The 12,726-nt window shown below is 32.3% G+C and overlaps 1 protein-coding gene across 1 annotated transcript in view; it reads right to left on the bottom strand.

Moving 5' to 3' along the window:
• The window catches only part of KIF25 (kinesin family member 25), a 109,000-nt gene that overhangs the window by 71,135 nt on the left and 25,139 nt on the right, over positions 1-12,726 (bottom strand). Inside the window, exons 4-6 of the mRNA XM_051998135.1 lie at positions 8,963-9,101; positions 3,804-3,907; positions 377-465 (exon numbers count right to left, since the gene is read on the bottom strand). Coding sequence (XP_051854095.1) covers positions 377-465; positions 3,804-3,907; positions 8,963-9,101 — 332 coding nt within the window. The remainder of the gene's footprint in view (positions 1-376; positions 466-3,803; positions 3,908-8,962; positions 9,102-12,726) is intronic.

The raw sequence follows: 12,726 nt of genomic DNA, 5'->3' as shown, positions 1-12,726 counted from the left end.
TGGTTCCAAGTCCCCATCTGTGTCTATCAAAAAGAGGGAACTACTGGGAACAATAACCTCACGGAAGGTTACTTAATCTCCATATACATCAGATGTCAGCTACCTATCTGCAGTAAAAGAATATAATGATTAAAATACCATGAACTCAGTTGGCAACATTTTTTTCAGATATATGTGTATGTGTGTGTATATGTGTGAGAACATATGTCAACATTTTCCAAACATTTGTGTATATATGTATAATGTTACTAGCTTAAAAAAGAATATTATACTTCACTTTTATTTCATACATACTCAGATATAACACTTAATATACGTGTGCATTGGGTTTCCATGATTTTAACAGGTCAATAATCATATTGCAAACACAAATTACCTGTTCTGGAAGGCTGGATCTCCAGATTCAGTATCAAAAGGCAGCAAAGGACGGATTCTGCAATGCACTCTGATATTTCCTCTCAGCTCCTACAATGAAAGAAATACCTTTTAATAATCAAAGGAGGGAAGAGACTGAGCTAGCCTTTTGAATGTGTTGGGTTTTTTTAGTGAGTTTCTTTTTGCATTGTTTTGTTTTATTTTTTATTGAAGCTTTTTATTTTCAAAACATATGCAAGGATAATTTTTCACCATTGACCATTGTAAAACCTGGTGTTCCAATTTCCCCCCCTTCTCTTCCCCTTCTTCCTAGATGGCAAGTAGTCCAATATATGTTAAACATTGTAAATATATATGTAAATCCAATATAGGTATACATATTATACAATTATCTTGCTGCACAAGAAAAAAGATCAAAAAGAAAAAAAAAAAGGAAACTAAAATTCAAGCAAAAAACAACAAAAGAAGAGAAAATAGTATATTGTGATCCACACTCAGTTCCCATAGTCTTCTCTCTGAGTGTAGATGGCTCTTATCCTCACGAGATCATTGGAAATGGCCTGAATCACCTCATTGTTGAGAAGAGCCTTGTCCATCAGAATTGATCATCCTCTAGTCTTGTTGTTGCCATGTATAATGATCTCCTGGTTCTATTCATTTCACTTAACATCAATTCATGTAAGTCTCTCCAGGCCTCCCTGAAATCATCCTGCTGATCATTTCTTATAGAACAATAATATTCCAAAAAGAGCTGCCACAAACATTTTTGCACATGTGGGTCCTTCAGTGAGTTTCTTTTTTTTTTTCAGTGAGTTTCTTTTTTATTTTTCAGTGAGTTTCTTTTTTTTTTTTTTTAGTGAGTTTCTTTTAGAGATACTGCTGATTTAAAATAAGCAAATAAACAACTCAACTTTCCCTAATGGTCCATGCCTCCCCCACCTGCCATTCCTACCCCCTCTTCTTCTTTCCCTGACTGTGGGGATATATATATTTTGTCTTATTAAGCTGTAAACAACATAAAGAAAAGAATCACACTTATTTTTCAGCTAATAAAATATTCAGATTGTGAAAATATTCAACAAGAAAAAAATATTGTTTTCCACTGAAATCCTAACTTTGATATCATATTATATTAAGGATATTCAAAATATATCCAGTTCCTAATAAATTGCAAATACTGGTCAATGCATGTTGTATTTTTCACATAAGGATCAACTTAGCTGAGCCTAGAAAAACTCATTAACAGATTGGGCAAAAGATGATACATTTTCTCGATGCAACCATGCATGAATTCTATCCACTGAGAAAAGAGGGGTTGCAATCTGCCTTGATGAAAGAAGTATGCATCCTAGCAAAATTATGAATCTTGGAAGCATTAAAGATTGAGACATAGATTTCTAAGCAGATATTTCTTTAAAGATTAACCATTAAAGCGACTAGGTGGTGCAGTGGATAGAGCATCAGCCCTGAACTTCAAATCTGGTCTCAGACACTTAATACTTCCTAGCTGTGACCCTGGGCAAATGGCTTAACCCCAATTGCCTCAGGAGAAAAAAAAAAGAATTAGAAGATTAAACATTAGATTTTTAAATAGATTTTATGGCATTTTAAATTATGTCACATACTATAATGATAAGAATTTTCATATTTCAATGGATCTTGTTCAATTGTGAGTCTTTTTTCCTATATTGTCAATTGCTATCCATCTCATCCTGTGGAATACTTGTCCATGACCTCATCTTCAGACACAATGGGCTGGAGACATCTCTCTAGCATTCTTGACATTATATGAATGATGATGAACTTCAGAACATTTAGGGAGAGATAAGAAATAACATGTGCAGGGCAAGTCATATCACTACCACTATCTTGGAGAAGTGCTGTCCCTTCAAACACTGATGGAGAAAGCTAAAGATCTTGAACCTGAAAGCTGTGGGAATAGCACAATATCCTCAGTCATCATTTTGTAGAGATACAGTTTGGCAATTGTATCTGCAGGAATTATAACTATAGCTACTGAAGGAGAAGGAAAGAGTTCTTGTGATCAAAGTCCTTGACTTTGTCAAATGATTTTATTAGTTAAAGAGGAAATATCACCATCTGCTTTGCTGCTGTACCCTAAGAACCATGAAACTTCTCTCCATCTGATTTGCAGCCAAAACATTTCACATGTTTTCATCTCCCCAGCCTCCTTATCCTACCCCCAAATAGAATGTGAGCTCCTTGAGGACAGCGACTGACTTACTTTTCTATTTGTATTCTCAAGGCTTAACACAATTCTTTGCACATGGTAAACACTAAATAAATACTTCTTTCACTCATATACATGATTTTACCCTTGAACTTGCTATAATTTTATTTCTTCTCTTTTTCTGGTCATATATCTTGTTAAAGATGTATGTCATGCCATTCTCTGATGTGATGCAATCTATATTTCACCACCATGTATTTCATCATTACCTTTTGGGGAGTCCTCAACATTAATCCTTATGAAGATCTGATCCTAAAGACAGACTGAACTCCCATTCCAAAACTCAGTCTAATTTGTTTAGTATGGTTTAGTTGATTTAGTATGGAGAGGCTGAATATTAGTAGACCAGTCAGTAGGTAATGACTTTGGCCATTACAAACTATGAAATAAACTAAAGTACAAAATATCCAAAGTCCTGTGTGGCCTTATGTTTCTGCAGTGAGAATGTAAGCAGCTATGCTTTAGACCACTAGTTCTCAAACTTTTATATACATACTTGTTTATATATATATATTATTATTATTATTATTAAAAATTATTGAGGATTTGTCCAAAGAGTTTTTGTTTATGTGGGTTATATTTATGGATATTTACTATATTAGAAACAAAAAGTAATTTTTAATTTGTAAATCTTCTGAAAGGGTTTCAGAGACCCCCAGGATTGTTTGGACTACACTTTGAGAACCACTTGTTTTTAGACCTCCAGAAAAGACAGAATGGTTTGACTTTAGAAAAAAGGGAAAACAAAGAACCTGACACAAATACGGTGTACACAAATGAAAAATAGCAGGGACATTTCTTATCTAAGGCACAAAAGTGTTAAGAGCCAGTGGTTAAGAGCCAATCATGGTGGTTAAGAGCCAGTCATTAAATAAATCCCCCAATTTGGCAAAGAGTAACAAATAATAGATGGTAAATTGAAACTTAAATCTTAAATAGTGCCAGATTTCAGAAATTTTCTGATCAAGTAAATGAGCAAAATATCTTAAAACAAACAAAACAAACAAGACTTTTAAAAAATAAATCTGAGGAAAAGCAACTGGAAAAATCTATCAAGGAAAGAAAAGGAGAACTAGAATTTCCAGATGTTTTTGAACACTAATGTGTCATATAAATATTGGTGTTGGTCTATTATATTGGTAGAGTAACTAACTAATGACTAATCACAGATGCTTACCACCAGATTGTTGTGAAGTGCTTTTCTCTTCTTTTTTTCAACTTGGTAGCGGCCATTTATTTCCTGTAAAGACTGTTCAAGATCAATTGCTCTTGCCTGTAATACTGAAAAAAAAATTTTTTTTTAAATTGAACATTAAAATAAAAGCCGACCTGTAGAAATTTACACACACAAACTATTTGGATCAGACAAGTCTGCTGGGTTTAATTCCAACTGAATTCTACCTGGCTCATTTTGTGATGGTGATCTTTATATTTTTGTCACTTAAGATGTCAAGGTTATAAGATTTGTTCTGAAATTCCTGGGTCAACTAGATCTAAGTGACAATTGCCTACTTAGTGGAATGAACTGAGTAGTAAAGTTGGACAAAATGGTAAAAGTAGATCATTCTTCTATTTAGGAGAAATGTTAGATTTCTACAAAAATGTAGATTGGGCTGAGAAGGGTTCAAGGATGATGATTATGGAGCAAGGAGACAAGTAACAATACTTTGGGTCTCAATAGGAAAAAAACAACAATATCATTCAAAGTTTTAAAAAAGTTATTTTTTCAGTCATTTCTGATTCTTTGTAGCCCTATTTGAGGTTTTCCTGGTACTGATGTTTATCATTTCCTTTTCCAGCTCATTTTATAGACACCTGAGGCAAACAGGGTTAAGTGACTTGCCTAGGGTCACACAACTGGTAAGTGTCTGAAGCTGAATTTGAACTCAAATCTTCTTGACTCCAGGCCCAGTACTCTATCTACTATTTCAATTAGTTGGCCTTTAAATGAATTATAATGAAATATAATAAGAAAACTGAAGATAATGCTCTGCATTTCCTGATATTGAGAAAATCAAAGATTGCACAGAGCTTTAAAAAAATGTTTTTCTCAGAACAGAAAAACTGATTGTGCCATATGCAATATGTGTTTAAATATGCCGTATGTTATTAAATTTCCATACAATTTAAACATTTCCTGTCCAAAAAAATCCATCATTAAATTATTTCCTTCCTTGATATTTTATATAAAATTCTATTAAAAAAAACTTAGATAAATTTTTTTCATAAAATAACACTATTTTCTACATTAACCTGTAGAAAACAGATCAACAACAAAAAAGAGAATATGGTGACATAATTGTTTCCAGAATTAATTATATTTCCTAAATTCATATTGAGCCAAGGTGATCAGATTGAGCACTTCTGTCACTCAACTCGCTTAAAATTAACATAGCAAGAGATCAATAGGACATCTGAACTATAAGGGCAGGAATGTAGGAGTTGTAATAATTCACCCCAAACAATAAAAACCCTTTCCCATATTGGATCTTCTAATGGTCAGCATGTATGTAAAAGAAAAGAAAGGCTGGCTGGTGTTTGTGAGATTGGTTCTAATCATATTACATATTAAGATATGAGAAGCTTTGAAAGAGAGAGAGTACAGGGGACAGGTTGGAGTTCATTGGAGTTGAGTAGCGGAGAGACAGAGAAGTGAGGAAAGAAGAAGAGAGAGAAGGGAGGGGAGAGAAAGATAAAGGGATAGAGAGACACAGAGAGAGACAGAGAGAGAGAGAGAATGAGGAGAAAGTGTGTGTGTGTGTGTGTGTGTGTGTGTGAGAGAGAGAGAGAGAGAGAGAGAGAGATTCTATAAATTCTGTCAAGCTGCTCAAAATCTTAGGCAAAAGAGTACTAAAGAAACTCAGCTGTAATAAATGTGTGTCACAGAATGATAATGATAAGATAATAGCTTTGCAGCTAGAAGAAATCTTACAGGTCTTTGAATATATCTTCCTCCTTTTACCAAAGAGAAAAACAAAGGCCAGAGAGATGAGATTACTTGTCCAAGATCATTTAACTATATTAAGAGAAAAAGAGAGAATTTGAATGTAAATCTTAGGATTTAACTCGGATGCTCTTTCCCCTATCCTTGGACACGTTGTCTCTCAGATGCGATTGGTAGAAGCTGATCTTGATAATAACTTGTGAATCTTGCCTCTTGTTTAGGATACACTAAGGTCAGATGTCTCAGAAATTGCTAGACTAATTTCTAAGCAGTACCATTTTCAAAACTTGTATTTGTACTTTATAATAGAAGACATAATGAACATTTTATTAAGCTAGCCATTATTATTCATCAACATTGCATTGCCATATAAGACAAGAAGAATGCTAATGATGATGATCAATGATGCTGAGGCTGCTACTTTATATTTAGCATCATTCATTTGAAAACATGGTACAGATTTATAATCATTCTCCTCTAAGTGAAGAATAAAAGAGTAAGTTCAGATTTTAAAGTATGGACACAAATATAGACATGGAACTTCACCACAGAGACATACTCTTTCTCATTGTCCAAGAGCTTACAAGTCTAAAGCTTTCATTCTGTTCTTCACCAAAGAGGTTCAATCTCCATTCCCCAAATAAACATTATCTAGACGCATTGATCAAATTCCATGAAAAAATGTCTAATCAAAGTAATAAGATGGGTAAGTAAATCAATAAAGATTTATTAAGCCCCTTCTTATCAAGGTTCACATAGGTAGTTATATAGTAGAAAGAGTTCACATCTGAGAGTTCTGACTTTGAATTAAATACTCCTTATATTATACCATGTGGTACTAACCTATAATTCTATATTCCCCAAACTCTAGCAGTGTGCTCTGCATGAAATAAGGTGTTTAACAAATATGTACGAAAAGATGTACTGAGAGGTTGAGTTTTGGGACAGTGTTGACACAAAGTATTTTGATGGACAAGTATAGAAAGTCACAATAAAAGGAATTTGTACTTAAAAGCATTGTCAGACTATCTGGGGGAGAAAATGTGGTCTTTAAAGTCAATGTTACATTTAATCTTAGTTGTTGAATCTGAGGGGGTAAGGATGATTTGTTCCCAAGGGTAAAAAGGAAGTAAAACTAAACTGAAAGAATTTTATAAGCAAAATTTAGACAGGAAATAGAAAGTCAGTTCAATTCAGTTTAAGAATTATATACACATATAGATATATTATGCTTAAAGACTTTAGCATTTCTTCCTTATCATTTGACCTTTAAATTCTTAACTATCCTTATATATGAGGCAATATAATTTCTGTTCTCTCGGAGTAGAGTTTTGACTATAAATCAGAGATCAGAATATTTATTTTGGCAGTGGAAAAAAAGTAAAATAATCTTTCTTGAGCCCAGTAATACAGGATAATAAAGCCATTCAAACTAAGTAATTGTCTAGCTGCTGTGACATTATTATTAACTTTTTTACCAAGCATTATTCATGAATTGTTTTGTTGTTATTGTTGTTATTTCAATCATGTCTTATTCTCTATGACCCCATTTGGGGTTTTCTTGACCAAGATCCTGGAGTAGAAGTCATTTCCTTCTCTAGCTGATTCTACAAGTGAGGAAACTGAGGCAAACTGGGTTAAATGACTTGCTCAGGGTCATATAGCATGAATTCTTTTATTTTTTGTCCAAAAATGGGAATGTTTTTATACTTAGGCCAGATCTAAGATAATGTTTTAGTCTTAGAAAATAGTTTTGAGATCCAGAAATATTTAAAGCACTTATGGCAATTAAACTTATCATGAAGAGGAAAAAAGTTGAATCAGGTGAAATGAAATATAAAAAACGATGCAACAAATGAATTTTTTTGGCTTTTCCCTAGAACCTCAATGCCCCAAGGCTATTCAAATCCTGACTTTGCATTAGGAATGTCCATTCTGACCATGACAGATCAGAATGTTTACCAGTGAAAAGATTATTGTGCTTGCGATTACTTTTGTCCTATTACTGCTTGTTATGGTTCTTTATCTTCCAAATTTAGGTAAAATTCAATGGAACTGTAGTTAAGTTTTAAAACCCATTTTTCCTGTTAATCACTTATCCATTCTTGCCTCAAGAACTTTGATTGACCTTGAAGAATACATGTGAACACAAGAAAATGGACTCTAATATACTTTATACCGCCAAACTAACCTTCAAGGATGTCTGGTATTTTTGTGTCGTATTTGTGCTTTCAGGAGGTAATTATTAATAGCCCCTATCACCATACTTCCAACCAATTATGTTGTTCCTTACATCTCAACCAGATGATGTCCTCATGTTGTCCTCAACCATATGATATCATCTACCCAAACCTACAAAAGGAGAACTATCCTTTGCTTGGGGTCTTTGGTATAAATGGAGGCTAAATACTGATCCATTTATAGACAGGCAGCAGGCACTTGCTAATAAATGTTATCTTACTCAAAGAATTGTCTTCATTTACCCTTTTGTTAAATTTCACTTGCAACACCAGGCTTTATTTCTTTTCTTTGTTTTCCATAAGAAAGTCAAAGTTTTAATTCTATCTTGGCCATTGATTTATATGATCTTAAGCAGTAATTTTGTTTCTCTATGCCTTGAGACAATCTGCCAAAGGTTCTGATTTTAGAAATAGTCAGGTCATGTCTAAATTGGCTAATAATGGAAACATTTTTAGAGCAGATGCAACCACTTCATTTCTCTAGATCTACAAAATGAGAAGGTTGGATTAGAGATGATTAATAATGTCCTTTTTTAACTGGGAGGATCTTTGAATGTCTGATAATTATAAATACAGAGTTTAAAATGTAAAAAACAATGTTGGGAAGAGATTCTCTCCAAAATACAATGCGTTCATTAGTTTTTACTACTTTCTACAGTAACAAATCAGGACTCCTTGTGTTACTTTACCATGATTTTAAGGAGGATGGTGAAAGGAAGACATATTCTGAAATGTGCAGTATTAAATATAAAACATTATACACACAAAAAAACCCTAAAATTTAAAACTAAGCAGCCCATTCTCAGATGCCAGAAAATTGCTCAGCTCTATTTTCCCTTACCAAAGTAGTATATTCCTACTAAAATCTACAGTGAGTTGATCAAGTTCCATTAGCAATGGCTGGAGGGTAGGGTGGGACAGGGAAAGGGAAGATGGCATCTATAATTTGTTCCATGTTTAGAGCAAAGTAATTTGGAAGTCATGCATGAAAATTAATTACTCAGGTTCAAGTGATTTTTGTAATCTTCTTTAAACTTCTGAAATCAGTATGGTCTAAAAGGAAAACGATCATAATAATAAAGTTACATTCTTCACAGAAATGTTTTTTGGACTCAAGTGACCCAACTTGTATTTGCAGGTAATGAGACTTACATTGCAGATTCTCATTTTCCATCTGTGCTCCTTGAATAGCATCCACTATTTGAGAAAGATAATCTTGGTAATGATGTTGGAAATTTCTCATGAGTAGATAAGAAAAAGACTGAAAATCCTTTAGTTCTTGTTTAAATTTCTATAAATGAAAAAAACACATTCCTAACAATTAATACCATTGCTACTGTTAACCATACTTTTAAAGAAAAATTTTATCTGTGCTTTTTTATACTACACATTTTCTTGATAAACAATTTCCTACCTTTCAATAGAAGACACCCCAGACACTTTCTTGATAAACAATTTCCTACCTTTCAATAGAAGACACTCCCTCAACTAAAATTATTTAAAGTGCTATGTCTTAGAACATCAAATAACAAATAACAGTAGAAAGAAGTTAACATATGGTATTTTTCTGCTGCTACATTGACTTCCTTATGAATTTGGCAACACTTCCAAACCTCTCTGTCAACTTGTCATTAAATGGAAGAAATTCTTATCATTTGCACAGTCACTTTTTAGAGGAATTTATGATGGATGAATGAGGAAAAAAATGGAATTTTAATAAAGTTAAAACTATTTGCCATGGACTCAAACATAGTAAAATTTTAGTACAATATATTTTTTTCAGAATCCTGATAAATCTCTTAAGGACAAAGCATATCAAATAAAACTCTATTCTTTATATTTTAACCTTCAGTCCTTGGGATTTGTTTTTAGCAAAACAAATCCTTCTCTATACAAAAAAAAAAAAAAACAACATTTTTCTCTATACATAGAGAAGATAAGTAAATAGAATGAAAGAGAATGCATTGTTATTCAATGGTACAGATTAATGATGGTCCTTGAGCACATAAATCTAGTAAAATAGTACAGTCATTTTATCTTTCTTATTCTTTAAATTATAGCATGGAAATCATAAGCTTAAAAGATCAGATTACATGATCTTACATGGGGGGAAGGCAAAAAACGAAAAGTATGTTATAAATGCAAATTTTTGTGTTAAATTGAATGAGTACTTTAATTTTTTTTTAAAAAAATCCCATTATGGTCATTAAAAAGAATTTACTTACTTTTATTATTTATTTTAGAACATATTCTAGATATTTCTCATATATAGAATAATTTGGGGGTTTTATTATTTAAATTATATTTAAATACTATATAGACTGCACTAGGTTTTACCTAGAATTTAGATTAAATTTTTATTGTTCTAAAGGATTTATATCCAAGAGAGCCAACAATATTACAATTAAGATAACTCATAGATAAAATCATAAAGGAAATATAGACATGTCTACAAGAACCTGATTAATACAAATAAAAATGTGTAATAACTTTATGTGTTTAGAGAGGACTTAACTCTAGAAGCCAAAAAGGCTTCAGTCAAGAATTAGAGGTAAGATTTTAGGAGCATTTTGAATAATGATAGAAACATGTTAGTGTACTAGAATGGTCTACCATTTCAGTTATACGGCAGTTTGGAAGGAAGTATAAAAGCAGAAATGAGGGGTAAGGAATAACATAAAAGGTGATACATTGTAGAACAGTGGTTCTCAAAGTGTAGTCTATGGACCCCTGGGAGTTCCTATATATAGTCAGAACTTTTTTCATAATAATACAACTACATTATTTGCCTATTAAAATATTCTTTCCCTTTCAAACTGGATTTTCTTCATATGCTTCAATTAAATCAACTTATTACAATGGATTGAATGCAGAAGTAGATATGAGAATCCAGCTGTCTTCTATTAAGCTGGGCATTAAAGAGATGTTCAAAAATATGTAAAACAATGCCACTGTTCTTATTTTTTTTGTTGTTTTGGAAAGTTGTTATTTTTATGAAAATGTTCTTTATGTTAAAATATGTTATTGACATTATTTGTAAATGAATGGATAAATACTTTAAATTATCAGTTTTAATTTCTAATATGATAAACATTGATAGCTATACATCATACAAGCAAAAGTTCTTTGGGGTCTCCAATCACTTTCAGAGTTTACTGAGGTCCTCAATAATTTTTAAGGGTATAAAGAGGTTTTAAGAACAAAACATTTGAGAAAAGCTGCTGTAGAATAAATTAATTTGAGAAGAATAAAGGGTTTGGAATGGAGGTGGTCTAAAAAAGGAGAAAGAAAACATGATTAAAAAAAAAGATCTGCGTACCTTGAAGAAAGCTATAGACTTAGAAATTATTAAGTGCCTTGAGGAAAACTTGGGAATTATTATGGAAGACACAGAATAACAATTTGATATAAAATATATTTATTATTCTAACAAATGATATTTTTACCATAATCAAAGCATCATCTATGGTGATAATTTTATTGACCAATATTCAGTAGATAAATAGAAAGCAAATATTTAAATTATGTACTTTGATAATTTTTCCTAATAATACTGATGTATTTTGCTGATCTAGTTACATTTTTTACCTGGTCTTCCTTAGCAAAAAAAATAAGATGATTATGGTTACAATATATCTAAGACATTAACATATTATGGAAACTGACCCATAATCTATCCAGGATTCTTGACTTTTGATTCCCATGATCCAATTAGTTCTGACTAATTATCTGCTCATAAATATATCTTGTTCTTTCTGTTCTGTGGTACAAATAGTTACAGGCAGACCAATTTGATTCATTTCAAAGACTTTACCTTAAAAAATATTAAAGAATATTTTTAATACACTAAAGTAAAAGTAAAGACACTGTTTCCATCCAACTAAGTTATAACCTTATTAAGCATGACAGCTCACTAATCACATTTACAGGTGGTGTTTTTGTGGTTGTAACAATGACTACATTTTGAAGTTTTGACGCTGGACACATTGTTTGGCTATAATGAAAAAGCAAAACAATACCTTGAACTGGAGGTTTAAAAATAACTTATCACAATTTTACTTGGAGAATAGCCAGCAAAACAATATGGAAACCTAATTTTTCTTCTAATACTATCCCAGAATCTGTCAGTACTTTAAAGGAAAATTTTCCTGTGTAATGACATACTGTCCTAGCCTTGGTTTTAATAAAACATATAAATGCAACCATTTTTCTAGTATTTAATTTTTAAAAAATTAAAGACAGATTTGACATTAGTAGAGAAAATTAAATTATTAACCCTTTGGAGGGAGCATATCACCAAAATTGGCTGCTAAAACTATTTATTCCGATTCTTAAATGCTTTTACCATTTTTTTTTTAAATTCAGAAGCATCCTAGATATGGGTCACTTCACAAGCTTTTGCTTTTTATTCTGTAAGTGCTAGGAAAACAGGGACTAAAAGAGGAGACTGCTCTCAATGGGGGGACATTTATAGCTAAATTTGAGTATATTTTTCAACTAGTACCAACCACTAGGCTTTAAAAATGGGGGTGATATTTAACACACATATATCAGATTCAATTTCATTTTGTTTTGCTGTCACAGTGGCAAGTCTCTCCTAGGTTCATATTATATAGCTTACTTTTCATCTCCTAGAACCTGTTATATACTTCACCTTTTGCCTCCTCAATGCAACTCAGGACTCCAGCTTCTGACATTAAGTCCCCTCCCATTGCCCACTCTCCTCAGGGTGTACAAATCATCTGTCTCCCACACTTAAAAGAACTTCACTTACCTGATTATTCACTGGATCCTTAAAAGTGAAAGTCTATTTAAAAAGAATAAATTCCCTATGACTCACAGATTCTTACTTTTCCTATTCAAGTGTTAAAAGAATCCCTAGCTGCCAAAGCAAAAATCATGTCTGTACCCCTGCC

Source organism: Antechinus flavipes, chromosome 4, assembly GCF_016432865.1.
Source record: "Antechinus flavipes isolate AdamAnt ecotype Samford, QLD, Australia chromosome 4, AdamAnt_v2, whole genome shotgun sequence".
Classification (NCBI taxonomy): Eukaryota; Metazoa; Chordata; class Mammalia; order Dasyuromorphia; family Dasyuridae; genus Antechinus; species Antechinus flavipes.
This window is presented reverse-complemented; position numbering and strand designations above follow the sequence as displayed.